Source organism: Cyprinodon tularosa, unplaced genomic scaffold (genome assembly GCF_016077235.1).
Source record: "Cyprinodon tularosa strain WSP-4 unplaced genomic scaffold, ASM1607723v1 ctg233, whole genome shotgun sequence".
Classification (NCBI taxonomy): Eukaryota; Metazoa; Chordata; class Actinopteri; order Cyprinodontiformes; family Cyprinodontidae; genus Cyprinodon; species Cyprinodon tularosa.
Genome location: NW_024038871.1, coordinates 33,587 through 58,150, shown reverse-complemented (window position 1 = coordinate 58,150; position 24,564 = coordinate 33,587). Strand labels below are relative to the sequence as shown.

The window sequence follows — 24,564 nt, the reverse complement described above, 5'->3', positions numbered from 1 at the left end:
CTAAGAAATGCTCCTATATGGCAAACTACAGGGGGGTGGGAGAGAATAAATATAAAGGCTTTTTTTCATTCTTATCCAGGCACAGTCTGAAAAAGGCTAACAAAGTACCTATGTTTACCTGCAAAACAAATTAATAAAGAAATCTAGCACATCAGCGCTGTGCTATCTTTGGTGTGGAAGGGCCATTACACCTGTGAAATCCAAGTATTTTGATATCTGGAAGTTTTTCCAGGATCTTTTGGGCTTTAACCACTGATTTAATGTAATTAGAATAGGACCTTAGCAGGAGTTTACGAGATGGTGATAAGAGAAAAGAACTTTGTATTATTTTGGCCATCCTCTGTGTATTGGGGTTCATGATTTGTTAGCTGAGGGTTTATGTTTTGCAGCCAAATCAGTAATGGTCTGTCCTTACTTCACCATCCCCCAGGTGGTTTCACCCCAACATCTCAGGCGTGGAGGCTGAAAACCTCCTGCTGACTCGAGGAGTGGATGGAAGCTTTTTAGCCAGACCCAGCAAAAGCAACCCTGGAGACTTTACCCTCTCAGTACGGTAAGTATTGATGCTAAGGACACAGTTAAACTCTGGGGTCAGTGATTCAGATTTAAATGGCTAAACCATTTAATTGGCAAACTTTTTCTCTTAACTGCAAAAATCGAAACATGGTTTCCCTTCTAAATACTGCAAACTGTAGCACTATTCCCTTCACCTACTGTCGGGTCAACAGTAAGGATGAGCCATATTCAAAGTTACACATATGTATGGCTAAAGCTCTGAATTAGGGATGGGACGATTTATGAAAACCGTCAGAATCGTTCGGTTCGACTGTCTCGGTTCGGTTCGCGTGTGTTGCGTTCGGTTCATGCGCTGCTCCTTTTTCTCATAGAGGAAGCGATTACACTCCCGAGCAGAAGGTGGCAGTACTGCGACCAAAGCCAACTACCAGTAGTAAACAAGAAGAAGAAGAAGCGAAGCAGCTTAGCCGGGTGTAGCAGGAAAAAAAGATCAGTTGTTGTGGAGAATTATGTAGGAATGGCGAGTGGGAAAGAACAGGCGTTGGAAGACGCGCCAGCAGCAATTTATAGGTCTGCTGTATGGGACCGCTTTGCATTTAGACTGACCTATGATGACGGCGGAAAGAAAGTTGTGGATAAAAGTGCAACAGTGTGCGAGCATTGTGCAACACGTTTTGTTTACGCTAACAGCAACATGACCAACATGTCATGCTAACCCCGAAATCCCTCATACACCGTCAGCGCTACGCCCCGCTGTACTCCAGACCGCCTGCACAAAGCAAAGCCTACAGCCTCCACTGTGGCTCCCGTCGGCTCCCCTCTGTGTTCCTTGGAGATGGTAGAGGGCATGCACGAGATGATTAAATTCAAAGCAGCAAAACATGCGGAAATGATCCATGGTTTCCGCGGATCATTAAAAATAATTACAATTAATTTTTTCATACATTTTTATTTTTTTATTAATTTTTATTAATTTTTTTTTTTCAGTGTAACAATAAACATATATCCAATCGAACCGAAAACCGTGACCACGAAACCGTGAACCGAACCGTGGATTTTGTGAACCGTTCCACCCCTAATATATATAAACATTAAATTAGAGTTACTAATTCCTGTATAAACCTTGTTATAGCCGTAGGATTCTTTTACCTTTATTTCAACAACTATTATTTTAAACCTGATGCCTTCACTAACATTGCACGGTTCATTCATTCAATAGTACAGGATCAGGCATCGGCCAAAGAACTCGGCCCAGGTATTCGTATGGGATTGGTTATGATACAAACTGTCACAGTAACAAAAATAAACTCCACATTCAAAGTACTGAATATGCAATAAGAAAAAAACTTTTATTTATTTTCTCTACAACTTTGAAAAAGAGAAAATATCTATTTTTCCTTCCTGCTTTAAGTCTGCCCAAGTCTGTTTTGTCTCCAGGAGAAGCAGGCAGGTTTGAACAGCCACGAAGCATTTGCTTCAATAAACTAAGCTAACACAGTTGCATAGTGAGCTGTTAGCTGGTCCACATGTAGCAGATGGTTCTTCCAGGAGTCATAAAGAGCGAGCAGTGCTAAAAGGAGAGAAATATTAGACTTTCATCAAGAAACAAACATCACTTTGAATGAAAGACAATTAAAAAAATTTTTTTTAGAATAAATAACTGTGTATTGACCTTAGAAAACTAAACTCGGAGTGAAAGATGTTGAGAAAACCAGTGTCATCCAGATTTTTCTAATATAAAAAGTTAGTGGTATTATCACTGGTCTGTAAATGTTTCAGATGAAGTATAATTAAGTCTGCTGCTGACAGAGATGGTTTTATGTTTGTCGCCCACACATACTTTAAATTTAAGTTCTCTCTTCTTTCTCTGTATATCTTCCTGTTGAGCCCAAACACGTCTCGCTTGTCGTTCTCACAGGGGAAACCAGTTCCTACTGGTACAAACCAGCGCATCTGTCTCCCAGAGCTGCCACTAAGCTGGCTGACAGACGCTGATGAGCTCCTGACCTGCCACAAGTTCTCATTTTCTATTTTCTTAGAGAACATCTGCAATGACTAAGTTTATTTCATCCGTCTGGCTGAATCAGGAAAGAGAGACGTGTCTTTTTGGATCTCAGTCTGTTTATTTGACATAAAACATGAAGAGCTAACTGCACTTACAGTATGTACCATGTGTATATTTAACCATAAACCATATAGTTGAACTATGCAGAAACTCACCAGGAGGTAATGTTTTCTTCAGAGATCTTTTTACGAATTCTCTTAACTACACTGTAGAAAGGTGGGATAAGTTTGATAAGTTTTCAATATTGTTTTTTTTTTTTTTTTCAGTGGTTGAAAAGTCAGTTTCAATCCATGTCTGAGCAGATGTTCCGTAGAGCTAGAGATGGTTGGTCTCACCTGGAGTAAAAAAAAGGCAAAGTGACGTATCAAAGATGCCAATTTACCAGGATGTTTATATTCCCACATTTTCTAACTGGTCTTAAATTGCGGAAACGGCTGAACAAATTGAATCCTGGTTATAGGCATTTGAAATGAGCTTCCTCCATAGGGTGGGCCACTATCATTCAGGGTGATCTTGAGCTGGAAATAGTGGAATTTGTTTGAACATTTAATCAGAATACCAGCTGAACGCAGGCTGCTTGAGTTTTACTGGCCACATTCTGTTGGTAGCAGGAGGGACAGCCTTTGAATCCCCCAAAATGAGCTGCAGAGTGCTGCTAGAAGGAGGGATGTTGGGCTTTTCCATATGTGCATAGATGGACAGATTAAAGTAAACTGTAACATTTTGAGTGTCAGGGGCAGCTGGTTACACCCAAAGTCTGTGGGACATTTGACCGTCTGCTGCTTCACACCTAAAGCAACAGAGGCAGCAGAAGCAGCTAGTTTACATGCAAAGTCAATGGTGGACGCCTATAAAATAGCTGCTTAAGGTCCTGCAGCGCCTTTTGAGGAGCAGAAGCTGCTTTTTTGAGCAGCTGGAGCAGCACCTACTGAGCTTCTGACGCACGAGAAGCGCTGTGAAAGCAGTGGCTGCTGGAGTTGGAAAAATTTAACTTTTGTTGCTCGACATGCCACATCAACCAATCAGAGAAGCTGATCTGGGAGCTGGCAGGGAGACAGACACAGCAATGATGATGCAGAGCGCTTTAATCACTCCTCTCAAACAATTCATTAATGCCTAAATCAACTTCCAATGCCGAAATCTGCCGGCAAATTCTTGTTCGCTTTTATTATCCTGGTGCCTGCAATTTGGATTACGTACGTGAAAAACGCTAACATCTACTTCCAGCCGCAAACAGTAGCGGCAAACGGTAGCTGCATCCCCGATGAGGCGACCGGGTCAAAGGCTGCTGTTGGACGGGATTATCTGGGACAGAGCACTGCCTGTGTACGGGAGTCTGAGCGGCTCCAACAGAAATATTTGAAGGCAGGATGGTAATCTGGATGAACTGACTGCACAGATAAAGATTTTAGGTGGACTTTTTCACTGAAAAACATATTAAAACTACCTTTTACCCACTGATCACAGCAAATATAGCTGCCATTGTTACAGGCAAAGAAAGGATAGGGTAGCTCCTCCCAATGCGCTTCAGACCCACTTTTTCTATTGCGCAGCCAGAGCAGCTAAGATGCTTCAGAACTAAACTTGTACAAGTATCAAAAATTAAGCAGCATGGGCGTTGTGTAGCCATTCCTGCTGCTTGCGTTGTGAACGTAGCATTAGAGCATCAAATCATCAGATGCTGGAGTTGGAAAACCTTTTGTTGCTTGACAATGTGCATCAACCAATCAGAGAGGCTTATAATCTACCAACTGGTTGGGAGACAGACGCACCATCCAAGCTGTGATCTCTGCTCCTGTGGAGCTGTCAGAATAAAACCATCAAAAAAAGACAAGAATATATATTTGTAAAGGTGTTGCACTCCTCTAGGCTTGTATAAAAAGCTGACACAATCTATTTTTCATGGTCAAAGAAAAGTGGGAATGAGCTGTTCACTTAAATAATTTGTCACTAGACTTGCAAAAGTCAGGTAAAATATATGCTGTAGTTGTAGTTTTTACCACCATATTCACTTCCAGCCGCTATCAATAACAGCAGGAAATCCCAGGGAGCCCGGTCGGCTTGTAGGAGCCATTGCTGGATTCTGGGTGACCAACTGCTCCCCAGGTGGTACGTGGGGCGTCCACCGCTCAGAACAGCTACAGAATATTTAAAACTAGGATCATTATCCAGATGAACCGACTACGATTTGAGATGTACTCTCTTGCTTAAAAACCTCTATTTTTCCACTTAGTCTTAGAAATAAATAAAAGAACTAAAAAAATTTTTACAACTGCACTTTCTTCACTACATCTGCCATTGCAAATCGCGTCAGAGACTTCTGCACACAATTTGCTCTATGCACATCAAAGATGTAAAAAAAGGGCCTCAACACGTCTGACTTAAATGAGCGAAGCATCTACGATGTGACACATAAAACGCGCTTGGTGTGAAAGCAGCATAAAAATAAACGGGTTACTGTAAGAGGTTCTCAGAACTCATGTTGAAGCTCATTTCTAGATGAGGTCAGAATCTGGAACTGTTGGTAAAAAGTAAATCTCTTTTGATTAAATTAGATTCAGCAATCAAGCACTTTATGACTGCATTTGTTGTCAGTGACTAAGCTGCTCTAATTTGACAGCATCAGACAAACTTGATTAACCTAGTTTTCATGCCTTAACCAATAAGAAGCCTTTCTTTACAAAGGAAATGCAAACATTTAAACTGATGACATAATTCCTACCAATAGCCTGCCTAAACCAGGGCTCTATTAAATTAGCTTTTTTTTTCTCCCACATTCCATCTTAACATTTATTTTTAAGGATTGCATGTTTTACAAAACTTTTTCTTTTTTTAATTTAAAACCGTATATTGTCATATTTGATTAAAAGCATTTTTTTCAATTAATTATTTAAAACCAAACCCTGGGACATCTTATGGGGGACCTTTTCAACTTTTACGAAACTCTTAATGTATTGGTCATATGGCTGGGCGATGAGGCCTAAAAAATAAAATTTTCTTTTTTGTGATGCCAAATCTCCTTTTATTTTTTTTCCCTCTCATATCTGTTAAGTAACAAAGTGCCTAATGACAGAAACTACTTTTAAAAACTAGATTTTATTTCAAACAACCACTCCTGAATATACGTTGCAACTAAATCCAAATTGTGAAGCGTACCCTTAAAACAAGTTTGCAGGTTCTGCCACTGTAAGCAATGAAAATATGACATGCCGGATGTTTACAGCTCATGTTATCACATAGTCTATTATTTATGAGCATACATCTGAGAACACCTCTACAGCTGAGCTGTTGATAACCAGTGGAGCGTGGTTAGGCCGGTTCTTCCTGAAGTCCAAGATGATCTCTTTCATCTTCTCCACGTTCAGGATCAGGCTGTTATTTTTGCACCAGTCCACCAGCTGCTCCACCTCCTCTCTGTAGTCCAGGTCGTTGTCCTCTCTGATGAGGCCCGCCACCGTGGTGTCGTCTGCAAACTTCACTATTACCCTATTTACACTACTCTTGAAAAACGGATCCATGCCGAGACTGGTCCGAGCTCGGATCAGTTAACCAGGCCGAGCTTGGTTCTGACGACCGTTTACACATCACGCTATCTCGGTTCTTCGCCTCCTCGCCTCCTAATGATGATACTTAGGTTTATTCAATGATGATTATAAAATGAATGTATGTACTAGGGCTGCAACTAACGATTATTTTAAAAATCGATGAATCGGCCGATTATTTTTTCGATTAATCGATGAATCGGACAAAAAATATTTTTTATACTCTTTATTCCAAAATAAACATTTTAGACAGAACAAACAAGCACACAAGTACAGGTTGCTCATTAACTGTACTGGTGCTATATGAAAAATAAATGTTTGTGTTAAAACTACGCAAACTTACATGAGAAATGTAGCTGTACATCCACAAAATATAGGCTACTTTGTTTCATAAAGTGCAAAAAAATACTTTTTTTTTAAAAGCCCCTAAGGGGTTCAAACAACAGGCCCCCCCATTTCAACAAATGAGGTCTTTTTAGACTAGAAGAGTTCTGCCTTTTAAGACAGGAAAGTATAGCAGTTAAAGTTGCTACTGGAGAAAATACTGAACCATAGAGATAAAAATTATAAATTACAAATTATAAATTATATTTGGAATAAAAATGAGAGAACTAGGGGTGCTAAAAAACACATCCTCCAAAAACAGATATTTACATGAAAATGCGGCATATAATTAATTGACATATTACTGATCTTGCTGGATTTTATTCTGCTTTACTTCCATAAATTGGAGGATCTTTACTTTATTTTTGCCAGAAGATTTAAACTTTAAAAGCCTTGCCCTCATAATTTGCAAGTTAATTTATTTATAAAGTAAATATAAACGTTGCTTAAGTTAATTCAAATGAAATTAAAAGTAAAATAAATAGCCAACCTTATCACTGTCTGTAACCTACTAACACGGTAAGGAAAGCATCAGATGAGCTTCCTGAGAAACTAACGTTACGTTTCCCCACTTTAAAACGAAACAAACATGGTGGTTCCGTGCCATGTTAATTTGTTTTGACAAAAGTTGCATGTTACGACTTTTTTCACTGTACAAAGCGCAGGCTATTTTAATTATTGTGATCAATTTGCGACGTCAATCCCGGCGCATGCGCGCTTCATTTGCAGTCTGGACGCTGAGGCTCTGACTGCAGCGCTGAGAGGGACTCCTGTGGGAGCGGGGGGAGGCGCCCCGCGGCAGAGTAGGAACGATACATGCTTTCATGTAAGAGTCTCCAAAAGCCGCCAGTGACACCGTAAAAAGTCGCCAGATATGTCGCTAGTCGCTTTTTTGAAAAATAGTCGCTGGAGGGGTCTGAAAAGTCGCTGAGTTGGCAACACTGCACCTGCAGCGCTGGCTCGCTCTGCCGTATTTTTTCTTCTTCCCCCGCTTCAGTCAAGTGGATGTGATGACGGCGGCCGCGGATGACGCATTAATCGCGCGACACAACTAATCGATGATGAAATTCGTTGCCAACGCTTTTAAAAGTCGATTTTTATCGATTTTATCGATTCGTTGTTGCAGCCCTAGTATGTACATATAAGCATTGAAGCAAGGAGATGCTCCACTCTGCCTTGTGGTTCAGTCAGGAGACCACCCTGCCTTGTGATTCAGTTGGTGGAGCCTCCTGTCTTATGAACTGATCATTTGTTCTGTCAGAACCATACTGTTTTGTAACCATGTGTTATGTTCTGTTAATAAAAGACGGCTGCAGGAGGGGAGTCGGAGAAAGAGTTGGAAGTTAGGTTGGGCTCTTTCCGCTCCTGCAGAAGCTGTTGTTGAAAATCCCTCTCTGTGTATTCAGTCCTTTTACAAACCTACATTTTTGAACCTAACAATGATCTGCGGTATTACTGCCAATATTGAAGGAGGAAATCAAGCAGTTGGTGGCAGTAATGCACCAAAAGTTGTTTGCCAACCGCCATAAAACACAAGAAGAAGAAGACGAAGAAGGTGGGCATCAAGTAAATCAAAATGGCGTCGCTCGTCACATTCAGAAAGTTATGCTTAATTATTATTGCTGTACTTCGGTGTTTGTGGAGCGTCAGGCGAGGACGGCAACCTTTTGTGGATGTTTATAGTTGTTCTTCTTCTGTTTTGTGTTGGTTGGCAAGCAACTTCCGGAGGGGCATTACCGCCAACTACTGGAATGGAGTGTGAATCGGGATGTGCAACCAGACGGAGATGACGCATTCTGCTCATCCTCTCTTGTTATCAGAGAACCGAGCCAGGGAAAAACCGAGCCGAGCCCACCTCTGGAACTGGTCTACAGTTAGCTCGGTTCGGTTGTGTCTAGCTCGGTTCAGTTCAGTTTGCTTTCCATTTACACACGATAAGTTATCTCAGTTACTGAGCTCGGACCGGTCTCGGCACGGTTTTTCAAGGGTAGTGTAAATGGGGTAAATGTAATTAGTAATGAACCTGGGGACGCAATCATGTGTCATCAGGGTGAACAACAGGGGGCTCAGGATGCAGCACTGAGGAGAGCCTGTGCTTAGACTGATGACAATCTTAATGGATTACTTCCCTGGAAAAAAAAAAGATAAAACAAATAAATAATAATGTGGATTACCAGACAGGTGATGGTAAACACATCGCTGAAAAGCTACCAGTGTTTAATTTAGTTGTCCCTGTTGACTGCTCTTTTTTTAAATTTTGATTAGCTCTCCATCTGAGAAGCACATTTACTGATTAGCTTTCTCCATCTTTAGGCGAAATGGAGCCGTCACCCACATCAAGATCCAAAACACAGGAGACTATTATGACCTGTACGGCGGGGAGAAGTTTGCCACTCTTGCTGAGCTGGTGCAGTATTACATGGAGCATCATGGGCAACTGAAAGAGAAGAATGGAGATGTCATTGAGCTCAAGTATCCACTCAACTGTGCGGATCCTACATCAGAAAGGTGAGAGAAACATTTTTGCTTCTAACACGAATGAATTAATCCCTGCGGTGAATGATACAAAATATTATTATTAGATCATCAACATCCCTGACAGTCATCTAATTAGCATGAGTGATATGAGTCTGAGCTCAGAACGGCATTACAACAAAATTCTGAGCTTTATCGGTACAGGTCAGACTTTCTGATTTGTTTTGGTGGAAACTACTGCTAATGATATAAGCTAATATTTTTCTCTCCATTTAAGGTTTTCAAACACAAAATGAACATGTTCTACGTTGGGCTTTTACAGAACTATGTCTACCACCAGTTAATGAGATGCAGAAGTGAAGCTTTTGAACCTGCATCTTTCTCTAAAAACTAGAAGCACAACGGTCATATTGAATACTAAATTTGTGAATGCGCAAGCAGGACCCCTCAGAATATAGCAAATGTCCTTTCATGTAATTGATTTACTGTAAATCTATTGATGGAGTAAGCAATTTAAAATATTTAGATGCATAAAGATCTGTTAATTTCACCTGTTTTTTGTTTTTTTTTCCCGCCCCACAAAATAGATTGATAATACAATGCAATTAAAAAATATTTTATCGAAATATATGTTGGACTTGATTTTTTCTATGTGTTAAAGTCGTAGTGAAATCACATTTAAATATCCAATCAATTTGGCTTAAATATGTATATAAATGTACTCTTTATCAGACCAGATTGTCCCAAAATTTAGAAATTTGTATAAAAAAAAAAAAAAAAAAAAAATAAATCCTGTCTTAAAATCTGTGGGGGTTTTTTCTGTTATCTTATGCAGACCAGTTAGTTATATGTCAGACTGAACACCTAAATTCAGCCAATCATATATCAACGGTCATCTGTGAATAAATTTTTTCCGTCATTGGATCTTGATTAATATGTTGCAGCTAATATATGCAACGGTTAAAATAAGATTCAACAATTTCCTTTCCTATTGAGTTCCGTCCCAGTGTTCACGGGGATGGACGTCTGTGTCTTCAGCAGGCGTAGAGCTAACAGAACTGGCAGTGTTGCGAGGCAAGGGTTCAAACATGTACGGCTGTAAGCCTTCTACACCAAACCAAGCTTCTGCCGCCCTGGCATCCTCTTCCACAACATCTTCGTCTCCACTTTCCTCCTCTAAATAAATAATGTATGATGGAGACTCATCCACGACCTCCTTGACAGTGTCGTTTCTAAGTCACCAATTTAGTGCTACTTGGTCCCAATGGAATTTCCCATTGGAAACCTACTAGCACTAAGTTATTAACTGGTTAGCAAAATGTTTCTGATAAACCGGCTACAATCAAACTTGCTTCTGAACCTTCCACCACAACAATCCCGCCCTCTTGATAAATGACCAATCACATTCATCTTATTCACTCGTGTAAAGTCGTGCATCACTCTGAAGAATTCTGAAATGCAACGGTTGGAACAGCCGTTTCCCTACGACTTTAAGGTGCATTTCTTCTTGCCATGTCCCATCATGATTGATGAAAAAGTTGCCTTTAATTCCCTCCTCCTTTCTCCTCTTTTTGATCCTACTCTGCATCCTTTGGACCTCCTTTTCAACTCACCTGGGACTTGTGGAAGTAGTAAAAGCATTATTACAGCTTTGAACATGTTAATGAGTAGCTCCCTAGTGTTAAAAGCAAAACAAAAAAAAACCTGACTTGTGGTTCATATGGTTACGCATCATAACAAATGTCTAAAAATGCTGCATAGCAACCAACACTACATCTAAATAAACATTAAAAAAGGGAAACTGATCCACAAATGGAAGGAACCCTATTAAAAAAAACCTATTATATCAAAATCAAGCTAGCAGAGCTACTCCAACATGGAGCCACCTTAACCAGGACAATTCTAGAACCACTAAGGACAATCATCTGGGAATAAATGTTCTAGCTTTCAGCAAGACAGATCTTCATTGCTAGAATAATCCGTATATTGGTCACAACATCAGTTTCACTTTCTGATTCAGATATCAGGGCCCCTGAGTTGAGGTTAATTATGGTCTGTAGTTTCTTAAAGCCCTGTTGTTCATGCTGCAAATGTGTTTGTGTCATGTTAAAAACATCTATTGCAGCCTGGCTTAGCTGGCTTTATATAACAAATGGCAAGAATCCGATGCCATTAAAATATAAGACCGACACATGAGTTATCATGGATATAACACCTTTTTAAAATAAACATTAAGGAAAGACATCAGCAAATTTCCTTTGAGGCAACATTATTTGAAGCCAAATTTTAAGGAATGTCAGAAGCAGAGGTCTTCAACAGGGGGTCTGCAACCCCTAGAGGGTCCACAGAGGTACTGCATGGGGGTCGTGAAAGTTTTGGTTGATTAGATTTTTTTTTTTTTTTATATTCCCCCCTGCAATTTTTTTCCACTAACTGAAATGTCTTTAAATCCACATTAACATGAATTGAACACACTGTAGTAAACGGATACATGGAGGCAGAAGATGTCTTTCAGTCATCAATGCACACATTCAGCCACACACAGGAGCTCTTTCAAGCTGGGCACCGTTTCATTCACAACACCTGTCCCATCAACCAGGAATCAGAATCAGAAATACTTTATTACAGATGGAGTGATGCAACGACATTACTCCATCTGTAATAGAGTGACTATAGGAGCAGTTTGATATAACACAATTTCATACAATATATATAATTAGGGGTTCCATCTCGCCATCAATTTAGGTTCCTTGGCCTGGAAAACATTGAAGACCCCTGCCCTGAGGCCAATGTTTTCTTTTGTCCCATTTCCTACATCATTATTTTGAAAGACTTTTCATGCATAAAACTACATAACCAATGATTCCTATATTAGTGTTAAACAATTTACTTATGCCTGTTTTATTCTGCCTTGCTGCTGACAATTTTTTTTTTTTGTGAAAAGGAAAAAATATTTTCAATAGTTTCTGTTTAGCTTCTGTTCAGTCTGACAAAGGAGCCTCGATTTGTAGATCTTTGAAATGTTTATTTTTTCCCCACAATTTGCGGTATTATTGCTTTCCAAAGTACTGTAAACACAAAGTAAACTCAAATGTTTAAAGAAATTAGTTTACATTTGAGGACATATTTTAGTTGGACTATTATTTAACAGTTCTAATGTTAACTGAGGTTGTACTAAGATACTTTGATCATTTAAGCTCGGCAGATGTTCTCTTCTATTTGCTGCTTATTTCATTTTGAATTCAATTCAATTTTTTGTCTTTTTCTCTAGATGGTTCCACGGACACCTGTCAGGCCGAGATGCAGAAAAGCTCCTAACGGAGAAAGGCAAGAACGGCAGTTTCTTGGTGCGAGAGAGCCAGAGCCACCCTGGTGACTTTGTACTGTCGGTTCGCACCGGGGACGACAAGACGGACACCAACGATGGCAAACCCAAAGTTACTCACGTCATGATCCGCTGCCAGGTAAGAGAGGTCTAACCCATTCTGACTCTATCTGACTACATCTTCTGTTTAAGGGGAAAGCAAACAGGTGCTTCTTGTAAGTAACTGAAAACGACTGTTAGTGTGGGGTTAGGAAGCTGAGACAGAGGCATTTCTTGCAAGAAAAAAAGGTTCAAATTTATTTAACGTCCTCAGACAGAGAGATAGGGCTCTGACTGAGGCAACCTCAGTACATACAGGTGCTGGTCATAAAATTAGAATATCATGAAAAAGTAGATTGATTTCAGTAATTCCATTTAAAAAGTGAAACTTGTATATTATATTCATACATTACATACAAACTCATATATTTCAGATGTTTATTTTGTTTAATTTTGATGATTACAAATGACAACAAATGAAAATCTCAAATTCATCATATCAGAAAATTAGAATATTGTGAAAAGGTTCAAAATTGATGGCCCCTGGTGCCACACTCTAATCAGCTAATTAACTCAAACCACCTGCAAAAGCCTTTAAATGGTCTTTCAGTCTAGTTCTATAGGCTTCACAATCATGGGGAAGACTGCTGACTTGACAGTTGTCCAAAAGACGACCATCGACACCTTGCACAAGGAGGGCAAGACACAAAAGGTCATCGCTAAAGAGGCTGGCTGTTCACAGAGCTCAGTGTCCAAGCACATTAATAGAGAGGCGAAGGGAAGGAAAAGATGTGGTCGAAAAAAGTGTACAAGCAAGAGAGATAACCGCACCCTGGAGAGGATTGTGAAACAAAACCCATTCAAAAATGTGGGGGAGATTCACAAAGAGTGGACTGCAGCTGGAGTGAGTGCTTCAAGAACCACCACACACAGACGTATGAAAGACATGGGTTTCTGCTGTCGCATTCCTTGTGTCAAGCCACTCTTGAACCACAGACAGCGTCAGAAGCGTCTTGCCTGGGCTAAAGAAAAACAGGACTGGACTGCTGGTGAGTGGTCCAAAGTCATGTTCTCTGATGAAAGTAAATTTTGCATTTCCTTTGGAAATCAAGGTCCCAGAGTCTGGAGGAAAAGAAGAGAGGCACTTCATCCACGTTGCTTGAAGTCCAGTGTAAAGTTTCCACAGTCAGTGATGGTTTGGGATGCCATGTCATCTGCTGGTGTTGGTCCATTGTGTTTTCTGAGGTCCAGGGTCAACGCAGCCACATACCAGGAAGTTTTAGAGCACTTCATGCTTCCTGCAGCTGACCAACTTTTTGGAGATGCAGATTTCATTTTCCAACAGGACTTGGCACCTGCACACAGTGCCAAAGCTACCAGTACCTGGTTGAAGGACCATGGTATCCCTGTTCTTAATTGGCCAGCAAACTCTCCTGACCTTAACCCCATAGAAAATCTATGGGGTATTGTGAAGAAGAAGATGCAATACACCAGACCCAACAATTCAGAAGAGCTAAAAGCCACTATTAGAGCAACCTGGGCTATCATAACACCTGAGCAGTGCCACAGACTGATCGACTCCATGCCACGCCGCATTGCTGCAGTAATACAGGCCAAAGGAGGCCCAACTAAATACTGAGTGCTGTACATGCTCATACTTTTCATGTTCATACTTTTCAGTTGGCCAACATTTCTATAAATCCTTTGTTTTTATTGGTCTTCAGTAATATTCTAATTTTCTGATATGATGAATTTGAGATTTTCATTTGTTGTCATTTGTAATCATCAAAATTAAACAAAATAAACATCTGAAATATATGAGTTTGTATGTAATGTATGAATATAATATACAAGTTTCACTTTTTAAATGGAATTACTGAAATCAATCTACTTTTTCATGATATTCTAATTTTATGACCAGCACCTGTACATGTATACTTTAAAAAGTTTCCAACACACACCTGCCCCCAGGGGAACCAACCCACCCCCTGCATAAAGAACTTTCTCACACTTGAACATTTGGAGGAAAAGCAACTTGAGTTCATTAAGACCATTCTCTGTTAGGTTTATTTATCTTTCACTGGCCAAATGGATCTCCTCAAAACAACAGTCCTGTCCTTCATGCCATGAAGGAACCTCTTTAACTCATTCTTATCTCTTATTACCTTCGTTTGGAGCCTGTCAGGCTAAGAACAGACATATCTCGAATTTTTTTATACCACATTAGTTTAATGGATTATTCTGAAGATATTCTTATAGATTCCGTTTTTAAGATGTTTAAATTTGGTTACAGGAAAAACAGATGAGCACTGTTTTTGTGCAGCCTGCCATGTACTTAAACTGATAACAAATTAAATTGGTACAATGAAAAATCCCAGATTTCCCTATTTGCTCACTTAAGGTCAACATTTGACTGTGATATTTTAACAAAAAAAAGTGTGCCTATTTTGGGTGACGGATGTCTTTTACATATTTATTTTTAATTAATCCCTTTTATATATTTTGCAATAATGTTCGCAATAATGATGCTATTCTTCTATTTGTTTTTTATTTGAGGGAAAAGCACGTCGCAGACACTTTAACTGTTACTTCTTTCTTTGTCAGAATTTGGTGTAGGTACCAGATCTGCTCGGGGTTCTGCTTCCAGTGACGTTATGCTACATGATTGGCTGAACGTTGACACATGATGTAAAATGTTGTGGTTGAGCAAACAAATATAATAACATCACGCAGCGACCGTGTGCTGAGTCGGAAGCATCTGTAATGTTAGCGTTTCTAATGACTGATTGAGTTTTACCTGATTGATTAAAAAAACAAACAAATGGTGAACAAAGTAACTGTTAGACCATGTTTAGGGGGAGAACTCGTTGGTGCGGTAGCTAGCTGTGTTCAGTAGCTAACAGGTTAGCCTCTTTTAGCTCGGTCAGTTAGCCATATTATCCTACACTACTTTTAACTTTGTGTCAACAACGTTTGTTTTCTTCAAGTAAAATAACTGTTTTATTCATCTAAAATCTCTACAATAGTTTTTTTTGAGATGTTTCATTTGTCCTCCCTGTCCTCAGATCTAAATAAAAAGAATAAAAATAAGCTGAGCCTTGTTTTGTCATCTTGTTAAACGGTCTATCTTAGAACGCAGTACTTTTCTTCAAGACTGAAACGATTGTTTTCTACTTTCGGCTACTTTAGATCACAGATCTGACCACCCGAGCAGATCTGGTTCCTACACCGGCGCAGAACATCGCCTGCTTGAACTACTACTATGTCTTTATTACTAAAGGAAAAGCTAACCACACATTTTTATTTCTCATTCTAAACAGGGAAAATGTTACCAGCAAATTGTCTTATGATGTAATTTTACCTTTCTTGGTTAAAACTACCCAGCAGATGTAAATTGTTTTATTACTGTTGGAAAAACAGAATCATTTTAATTGGATTTTTGTAAGTCTGATTGATTGATGTGATCTCTTTTGGATTCCCTGTCTCAGGCTGATCTGAAGTACGACGTGGGTGGAGGGGAGAAGTTTGACTCCCTCACAGACTTGGTGGAGCACTACAAGAAAAACCCCATGGTGGAAACCCTTGGCACTGTCCTTCAGCTCAAACAGGTCTGCATCTGTTTTGATTTAAACAGTCCACAAGCAGCACTGTGTTCCTGCTCATTAGTAAGCTAATGAGCTACTCTCTGTCCTGTCTACTGCAGCCCCTGAACACAACTCGTATTAACGCCGCAGAGATTGAAAGTCGAGTTCGGGAGCTGAGTAAACTAGCGGAGGCCACAGACAAGGTCAAACAAGGCTTCTGGGAAGAGTTTGAGGTAATTGGTTTAGCATTTTACTGAACAACTTTTCCCTTTTCTTCTGCAATAATTAATGGATGTTTGCCTGGATCATGGTGGTTGATGGTGGGAGTTTATTTTCTTTAGTCATAGTGGCTGTCACACTGGCTGAACATGTTTTTTGTCTGTAAAATGTTAGCATCTTGTGGCAAAACAATGCGATACAGCAATAAAAGGTTCTTCATCTTACCTTTTACTCTATAATTAATTTCCCTGAGACTCAAGAATCTTTACAGGGTTCTCATATAATGACTTTAGAAACAAATAGAAACTTTTATTCATCTGCATTAAGATACATCCTGATCATGTTAATGTAGTCTGAGTAAAAATAATTTTTGCTCAAGATACATGCCATATGAAGACCTGAAGAATAGCATTGCTATTACTAGTATCAGTAAGGCTGCATGCTCTAGCATCCATGAATTTGGCAGCAAAATCTAAATGCTTCTGCAGCTTTAGCTACAGTTTCTGTAAACACCTTCTTTTTAAACTTTTTTTCTTTTATCTTGGACTTTTCCTTTCTTTTCCCCGCTCGTTGTTGCTAACTCTGCTTCCATTGCTCCTTCAATAGGCCAAGTATTTGTAGCGCTCCTTTATGATTACCCATTGTGTGCATGCGCAACGTCTTACCTTCCTTCACAAGGCCTTGTGAAGGTAAATATACGAGAGAAAAAAAAGTAAAAGAAAAAAAATATATAAGAAACCAACAGGGAGCCATCATTTATTTAGAGGACCGTTTTATGTAACCAGAGTATCCATCCATTTCCAATTTCCATCATGCGTATCCCAAGGGGGGTTGCGAGGGGTGCTAGTGCCCAACTCCAGCTGTCTATGGGCGAGAGGCGAGGTACACTCTGGACAGGTCACCAGTCGATTGCAGGGCAACATGGAGGCAAACGGGACAAACAATCATTCACACACTCATGCCTAAGGAGAATTTAGAGAATCCAATTAATCTACTAGTCATGTTAGGAAGGAAGCCGGAGTATCCAAGCATGCACAGGGAGAACATGCAAACTCCATATGTGCTTTTAAAGTAATTTAGAAAAGTCTCCCATGTCTCTTCCAATGACTTTAGGGTAGCCACTAAGGGAAAATCTAGGCTTTTCCAGGGTGATTGTCAGGAACACGTCCTGCAACCACCTTCTGTGAGACGGCAGATGAGGGTGTTTTCCCAAAGTGTCCTTACCTTGGATTTAAACACCAAAAAAGGCTAAGAGAATTTAAGGAATTATTGTGGTGTAAGCTTTGCTAAGGGTTTTGAAAATTTCAGCTCAAAATGTTCTGTATAAAAGGCCATTTTAATTGTAATGTGGCTAGATTTCTATCAGTATGTCACCAAATTCCAAACTTCACCAGACAGAACAGATATTCATTAAGTTCCTACTTTTTCTTTTTAAAACGTGACATTTTCTTTTTTTTTTCCTAAATAAACTTTATTAATGATAGAATTGGTGTCAGAAATGATGGGCCGAGCTGTATGTGTGCAGGCAGATTGGGACTTAAAGCAGATGAGATGACCCAAAAAGGATTTGTGTCAGGGACCAAGCAGAAAGTCAAAGGGACACATAAGGTAATTAAAAAAAGCTGGGCTTTATCGACCAAAAAAACATAAAAACAATGCAAAAATCAACTGGCACATAAGTGGTCAATTGAATTTATCAATACTTAGCAAACAAAGTAAACTTAACTAAGGAAAACCGACCTAACACAATGAGATATGAGGGCAACATATATAGTGGTTTGGCCAAATCAAAAAACAAAGAAAGGGGAAAACAAGATGGCTGATAATTAACTAAAGCATTTAAACTAACATAGTTCAGTGGTACATGGTAGAGCTTAATGAGCCAGTGACCAGTTTTAAGCCTTCTCAGCCCGTTGCCATGCCTTTGCTTGTCAGGAAAGAGCCTCATCTCCCACCATGGAAACTCAAACAAGGGAAAGAAATGTTAACAAAAGAAAATACCTTCAATTGCTGGTATGCGCGCATGCCATAAGAGCAGTGCAAGATAAACCAAATTACAAAATGAAAGAAAAGAATAAAAATATTACCACAGTGGGGCTCCACAATATGATTGGAGATCACAGAATGACGTTAAAATAAGTGTCGATCAGAGGATGAGACACTGGTTTCCATGTAAGCTGAGAGTTGTTAGATGTTTTTTTCTTTTTAAATGGTTGAGTTGTTCTCCTTTTCTCTCCATGCAGACTTTGCAGCAGCAAGAATGCAAGCTGCTCTACAGTCGCAAAGATGGTCAACGACCAGAAAACAAAAACAAGAACAGATACAAGAACATTTTGCCTTGTGAGTAACCCGGGGCAACAATCAGAGCATACCCAGGCAGGATGTATCTATGGAGACCTGGGCAGCTCCTAACAGGTTTGTTTTTGTTTGTGTTGACAGTCGATCACACGCGCGTAGTTCTGAACGACGGAGACGCCAGCGAGGCAGGCTCTGACTACATCAACGCCAACATTATCATGGTAGTATCTGCTGTCAGTATTGAGTCACTTTATTCTCCAGGTCTCCACATTCACTCACTTTTTGTTGTGACAGCTGTACAGTCATATTCAGTAATGAATGGATGAAAGTTACTGCAAAGTTTGATTTCTGCGAGTCATTTCACTCAGTGAAACAAATTATATGGATTGATTATTAAACATAAAAATGGTTTTTAGGCCTTTATTTGTTATAGTGAGTTACAGATAATAAAAATATGATATTTAGGGTTAAAATATTACATCACACCAATTAAAGCTGACAAACTGTCATTCCTGAAACAATCTGATTTATTGAATATGACTATATTTAGCAAGTCATTTTCAGCTCTTTCTGCAGTCTCTGTGGATCTGATTTCGGTTTCTTGTCTTAAATGCTTGCAGCCGGAGGCGGACACAAAGTGCAACAACGCCAAGCCGAAGAAGAGCTACATCGCCACTCAGGGCTGTTTGCAGAACACCATCAGTGACTTTTGGCGGATGGTTTTTCAGGAGAACTCTCGAGTCATTGTTATGACCACCAAAGAGGTGGAAAGAGGGAAGGTCAGTTAAGATCCATTACTATGAAATGGGACTTATTTTTTAGGTCTTTGATTTGCTGGTGAAGGTTCTCAGTCATCCAGGTCATAGTCGTTCCAAAAAAAGAAAATTAAAAACAATCCACTGGACTTTGTTTCCAAGTTTAAAGATGTTCGCTTCCATCCAGGAAGCTTTTTCAATCCAAAATGTCAGGAAAAAGGTTGAGTTTAAAGTTTTATACAGTAGCCCAATAAAGCCATGTTTTTGTTTTGGAAACATGCAAATTGGACCGGACGAAGGGGTCCACCCCTTTGGAATGGGGAAACGAGCATTTGAGTTAATCCCTTCTCGCTATCATCGCAGCCCCAGCCCCTGTACAGGAGAGTGGAGGACCTCGCCTATTCAGCCAGGCCAACGACCCCCGGGTATGGGGCATTGCAGTCTAACAAAAGAAGCCAAACGACCCCCATTCCAAAGGGGTGGACCCCTTCGTCTGTTTCAATTTGCATGTTTTCAAAACAAAAACAAGATTTTGATGAGCTACTGTATAAAACCTCCAACTCGATGCAATTTCTGACATTTTGAATTGAAAAAGCTTCTTGGATGGGAAGCAAAACGTCTTCAAACTTGGAAACATAGTCCAGTGGATTGTTTTCAATTTTGTTTTTTTTGGAAAGTCTTTGGTTTGTTTTAATCTTTTTAGCGGTAGATATGTTTTTAACTGTTCCAATTTAAAATGATGCGATCTGTTTCCACAGAGTAAGTGTGTGAGGTACTGGCCCGAGATGTCTGCTCTGAAGGAGTACGGGGCCATGCGTGTTCGCAATGTCAGGGAGACAAACGCTCATGACTATATTCTCAGAGAACTGAAGCTTTCCAAAGTTGGTCAGGTGAGTAGCTGGTATAGGGGGTCCACTTGGTTATAAAAGGAATACAAAGTTATTTTTTTTTAATGACCAATTGTATACGTTTTATTTGGTTTTTTTCTCCCATTTGTTGAATTTCTACCTCCTAAAAATATATGAATTAATGATTAAACCTGAGAAAGCCGTAATAAAAAGGCATCAGTCAGTAAAGGGAAAGTAAGTGATCAAAGTATCCCTGCTTTTAAAAACCTACTCAGTCAGTCTATACTCAAACTAAGCCCTTAGCATAGTTGCTAATGTCTGCGCCGAGACAGGAGCACGCAAATCTAAATCTTTAGGATGTAGACAGCATTTACGGCGGTGTCTCTCTGCAGTGCTCAGCAGGAGTCTTCCTCTTAACAGGAATGAGTTTTTATTGCAAACTGTTTTAAATGAGACGGCAAGCTTACCAGGATCAATAGATGTAGTATCTGGCAGCAACACGGCTCAGAGCAGCCAGGCGCTGGAACCCGCAGCATTGACTGTTTTCTATTTCTGCTGGGAGAAGAAACAGAGAAAGGTGCCCGACTAGACTTTCAGGGGAAAGAAGACAAACTTGCCTAATGTTGCCATGTCATTGAGGGGATGGCTTAGTGATTAGAGCATTGCGCTTGGGTCTCGGAGATTCTGAGTTTAAGTCCCACACACTCCCATGGACTGCCTCTGTAGGTCCCTGAGCCAGACTTTTAACCCCAGACTGCTCCCCGGGCGCTGCACAATGGCTGCCCAGTTATGGGTTAAATATGGAGATTTCATTGCGTTGCTCTGTACTTGTGACAGTGTAGTGACAATAAAAGTTGGGGAAAAAAATGGAGTTTCACATGAGAAATGTAGGAATCCAGTAGGTACGCTTGATAACGAAGGCTGAAAAGTGCGTAGACTGTTTGCAACTCGGTGTGCACACTGTCCACTCAACCATGTGGGAAAGACAGAAATACTGGTGGTTTGAATGCTAGTATAGCCTGTTCAGCACAACAAAGATTAGTTCTACTTACAGGAGCCTAAAGAAGCCAAAACTGACTTGATAAAACAAAAGCTTTAAGTTTTTACAAAGGATGATTTAGTTTCAGATTGTGGTTAAAGAACAGGGTCTCGAGACAAAAAATAAGTTCAGAAGCTTTGACTTTTTCTATTAGAATTGCTTTTGTTTTGGGTTAGGTTAAAATAACAATAGTTTTTTAGTTCTGTGTTTTTACTGAGACAAAATAAATAGTCAGGGTTACTGCATTTAGCCACTGCAAAAGGTGAACAATAAATGGAAAACATTGTGTACAGGTTTTAAAACGGGTTCAATTAAATGCTAGAATTCAATTCAGTTTATTTATATAGTGCCAATGTCATCTCAAGGCACTTTACAGTTCACCAGATCATACAGTCAAATTGATTCAAAGTTTTCTATCTAAGGAAACCAGATGATTGCAGCGACTCATTGACTTGAGGGCAATTCCTGTATCTACCCTATTCTATGTTTTCCTGATGCTTTGCAAAAGCATAGTTTGATCACAAGTATTTTTATTTCTTTATTTGGAAGTTTGAAATGACCACAATTTCCCATTTTCCTCCCTAAAAACTTTCTGATTATGCTTCTCCGGGTTTAAAACGATTTCAGGGTAACACAGAGCGCACAGTATGGCAGTACCACTTCAGAACCTGGCCGGACCACGGCGTCCCCACTGACCCAGGTGGCGTGCTGGACTTTTTGGAGGAGGTCAACCTGAAACAGGAGAGCATTTTGGACGCAGGACCCATCACAGTACACTGCAGGTACTCTCAGATCTGTGCTGGAATCACTGACTTTAGAAGTAGAAATACCATCAACTACAACAGTTTTCTTCCTTTCACCTCAGTGCAGGGATCGGACGGACGGGGACGTTTATAGTGATCGACATCCTGATAGATGTGATCCGAGAAAAAGGTGAGACCATCTGCTCGAGAAAACTGCAAGAATTTTTACCAAATCATGGTAAAAACTGATGATTTTAGCACATTTATAGAAATATTAAATGTTATTTTTTTAATCACTGTCTTTTTATTGAGTTTTCCTTTTATACATACAGTTTGTAAATACAAAAAATATATAATTGTCCAACAAAGATAGATATAGAAACAAATACAGTAAAAACATTTCCTACAAAAAAAAAGAAAAAAAAAATCCCATTCAGCCCACCCAGGTCACTACCAAGAGGTCAATGCACTATTTTCCTATCCCTGACTGAGACAGAACACATTTTATTGAATCTTTTTTCTGAATTTTTTATTTTTTTTTTATCTGGAGCATTATTGTAAGTTTTTGAATGTGTCAAGAAAGGGCCCCCCCGTATCTCTTCAAATTTACCAGTTAAATGTTGGACAGAACATTTAATTTTTTCCAGTTTCAGACATGACATGAGGTCACATAACCACTGTTTGTGAGTTGGAGGAGCCGCACCCTTCCACCTGGTCAGAACTGTGCGCCTCGCTAACAGTGAGCAGAACGGCAGTGCCTGCCGTTAGTGCCTGCCGAAATATTAGATGTTATTTTAAAAAAAATCAATGAGAACCTATTGGAGAAACTATTGATCGCAAAGTGAAATGATATCTGGTCATAACCTCTAGGGTTTGTTTCGTTTACAATTGTAGCTGTTGATAGCTGTAGTCAGGAAGCTGTAGCTGTCTGTATTGCACCAGATCTTGCGAAGCTTCTGATTGAAGACACTCTGTTGATCATTCTGATAGACAATGCTCTCTGCTGTCCATGCTTTTCCTCATATGTGAAATCATCTCCAGGGTCCTAGAGGAGCCCCTAGAACAGCCAGCCCTAGCTTAACTTTCTTGTTGTTTTTAAATTTATTAACTATATTATGCGTTTTGTTTCACACAGTACCCTATTACCGTAATAAGAGAACGTGACATCTTCCTAGTTTACCTCTACTGTCTTTAAAGTTGTAGGGAAGTCATATTTAAATGTCAAACCATTCTGGCTTGAACATGTATATAAATGTACTCTTTATCAGACTACATTGTCCCAAAATTTTTAAAATTTATATAAAAAAAAAAATCCTGTCTTAAAATCTGTTATTTTTTTTTGTTATCTTATGCAGGCCAGTTAGTTGTACACCTAAATCATCTATCAACGGTCATCTGTCAATCAAATTTTTTGGTCATAGCATCTTGATTCATATGTCACAGCTAATATATGCAATGGTTAAAATAAGAATAATCCTTTCCCATTGAGTTGCGTCCCAGTGTTCACAGAGATGGACGTCTGTGTCTTCAGCAGGCGTAGAGCTAACAGAACTGGCAGCGTTGCGAGGCAAGGGCTCAAACATGTACGGCTGGAAGCCTTCTACACCAAACCAAGCTTCTGCCGCCCTGGCGTCCTCTTCCACAACATCTTTGTCCCGCTTTCCTCCTCTAAATAAAAAATATATGATGGAGGAGACTCATCCGCGACCTCCGACACAAAACTCTCCTCCTCTTGCATGTTTCCTCTGTCCATAGCGTTCCTTGACAGTGTTGTTTCTAAGTCACCAATTTAGTGCTACTTGGTCCCAATGGAATTTCCCATTGGGAACCTACTAGCACTAAGTTGCTAACTGATCAGCAAGATGCTTCCAAGAAACCGGCTACAATGAAACTTGCTTGCGAACCTTCTTCTACAACAATCCCACTCTCTTTATAAACAACCAATCAAATTCCCTTTATTCACTTCTTGCACCACTCGGGAGAATTTGGAAATGCAACGGTTGGAACAGCCCATTCCCTACGACTTGAAGTCAAATTGTGAACCCTGTCCTCTGATTCTTACAACGAACAACAGCTGTTACAGGAAAGCTATGGTTGATTCTAATTTAATCTGTTGCCCTTGATATAAATATAGTTTTTAATGGGCTTCAATGTTTTTAGTTGGATCACCCCACTAGTTGCTTCAGTGACATAGTTGGTAATTAATGAGTAAAAGTTTCACTTTTCACATCCACTCTTAAGTGAAACAAAATGTTGCACAACAGCCGCTGTGATGTCTGATTTGAAGGAGGACTTGGACTTTGATCACCCCGCTACTAAAGGAAGGTTCGGCAGTGAATGATTATTTAGAGTAGGCCTCAGTGTTTTGCTGCCAATCAAGAAGGAACCTTCAGTTTATGTGTTTGAAAGTCTGAAAAAACATCTAAATGTACTCTTCACCTGCTCAAGTAAATCCTAACAGCTCATTGTAAAAGTATTTTAGACAGAAAGTAAAATTTTTATGCAGCAAAAATAAAATCCTTTTTTGGTGTAGAGGTCTGGTTAAAGGAATAGTACACCCAAAACATGATTAGCCTTCATTTTCTACTCACCCCCATGCTGAACAACACTCTGGAGTACTTTTTTGATATCTCAAATGCATCTGGAGATCTGGGAGGCTTCTTGCTGTCTGCTGACATTCAAATAATGGAGGTCTATGGTGCCCGAGACAGAAAGGTCCATAAAAGTCCACA

The 24,564-nt window shown here is 39.7% G+C and overlaps 1 protein-coding gene across 2 annotated transcripts in view; it reads left to right on the top strand.

Moving 5' to 3' along the window:
* ptpn11a (protein tyrosine phosphatase non-receptor type 11a) overlaps positions 1-24,564 on the top strand; it is a 38,097-nt gene that overhangs the window by 6,599 nt on the left and 6,934 nt on the right. Inside the window, exons 2-12 of one of the 2 annotated variants that reach the window (XM_038286975.1) lie at positions 431-553; positions 8,821-9,015; positions 12,254-12,446; positions 15,835-15,954; positions 16,050-16,163; positions 18,393-18,489; positions 18,589-18,668; positions 19,068-19,226; positions 19,961-20,092; positions 21,717-21,871; positions 21,955-22,022. In XM_038286975.1, the coding sequence (XP_038142903.1) occupies positions 431-553; positions 8,821-9,015; positions 12,254-12,446; positions 15,835-15,954; positions 16,050-16,163; positions 18,393-18,489; positions 18,589-18,668; positions 19,068-19,226; positions 19,961-20,092; positions 21,717-21,871; positions 21,955-22,022 (1,436 nt within the window). Of the gene's footprint in view, positions 1-430; positions 554-8,820; positions 9,016-12,253; positions 12,447-15,834; positions 15,955-16,049; positions 16,164-18,392; positions 18,490-18,588; positions 18,681-19,067; positions 19,227-19,960; positions 20,093-21,716; positions 21,872-21,954; positions 22,023-24,564 lie in introns of both variants that reach the window. The other variant, XM_038286973.1, reaches the window with a different exon arrangement.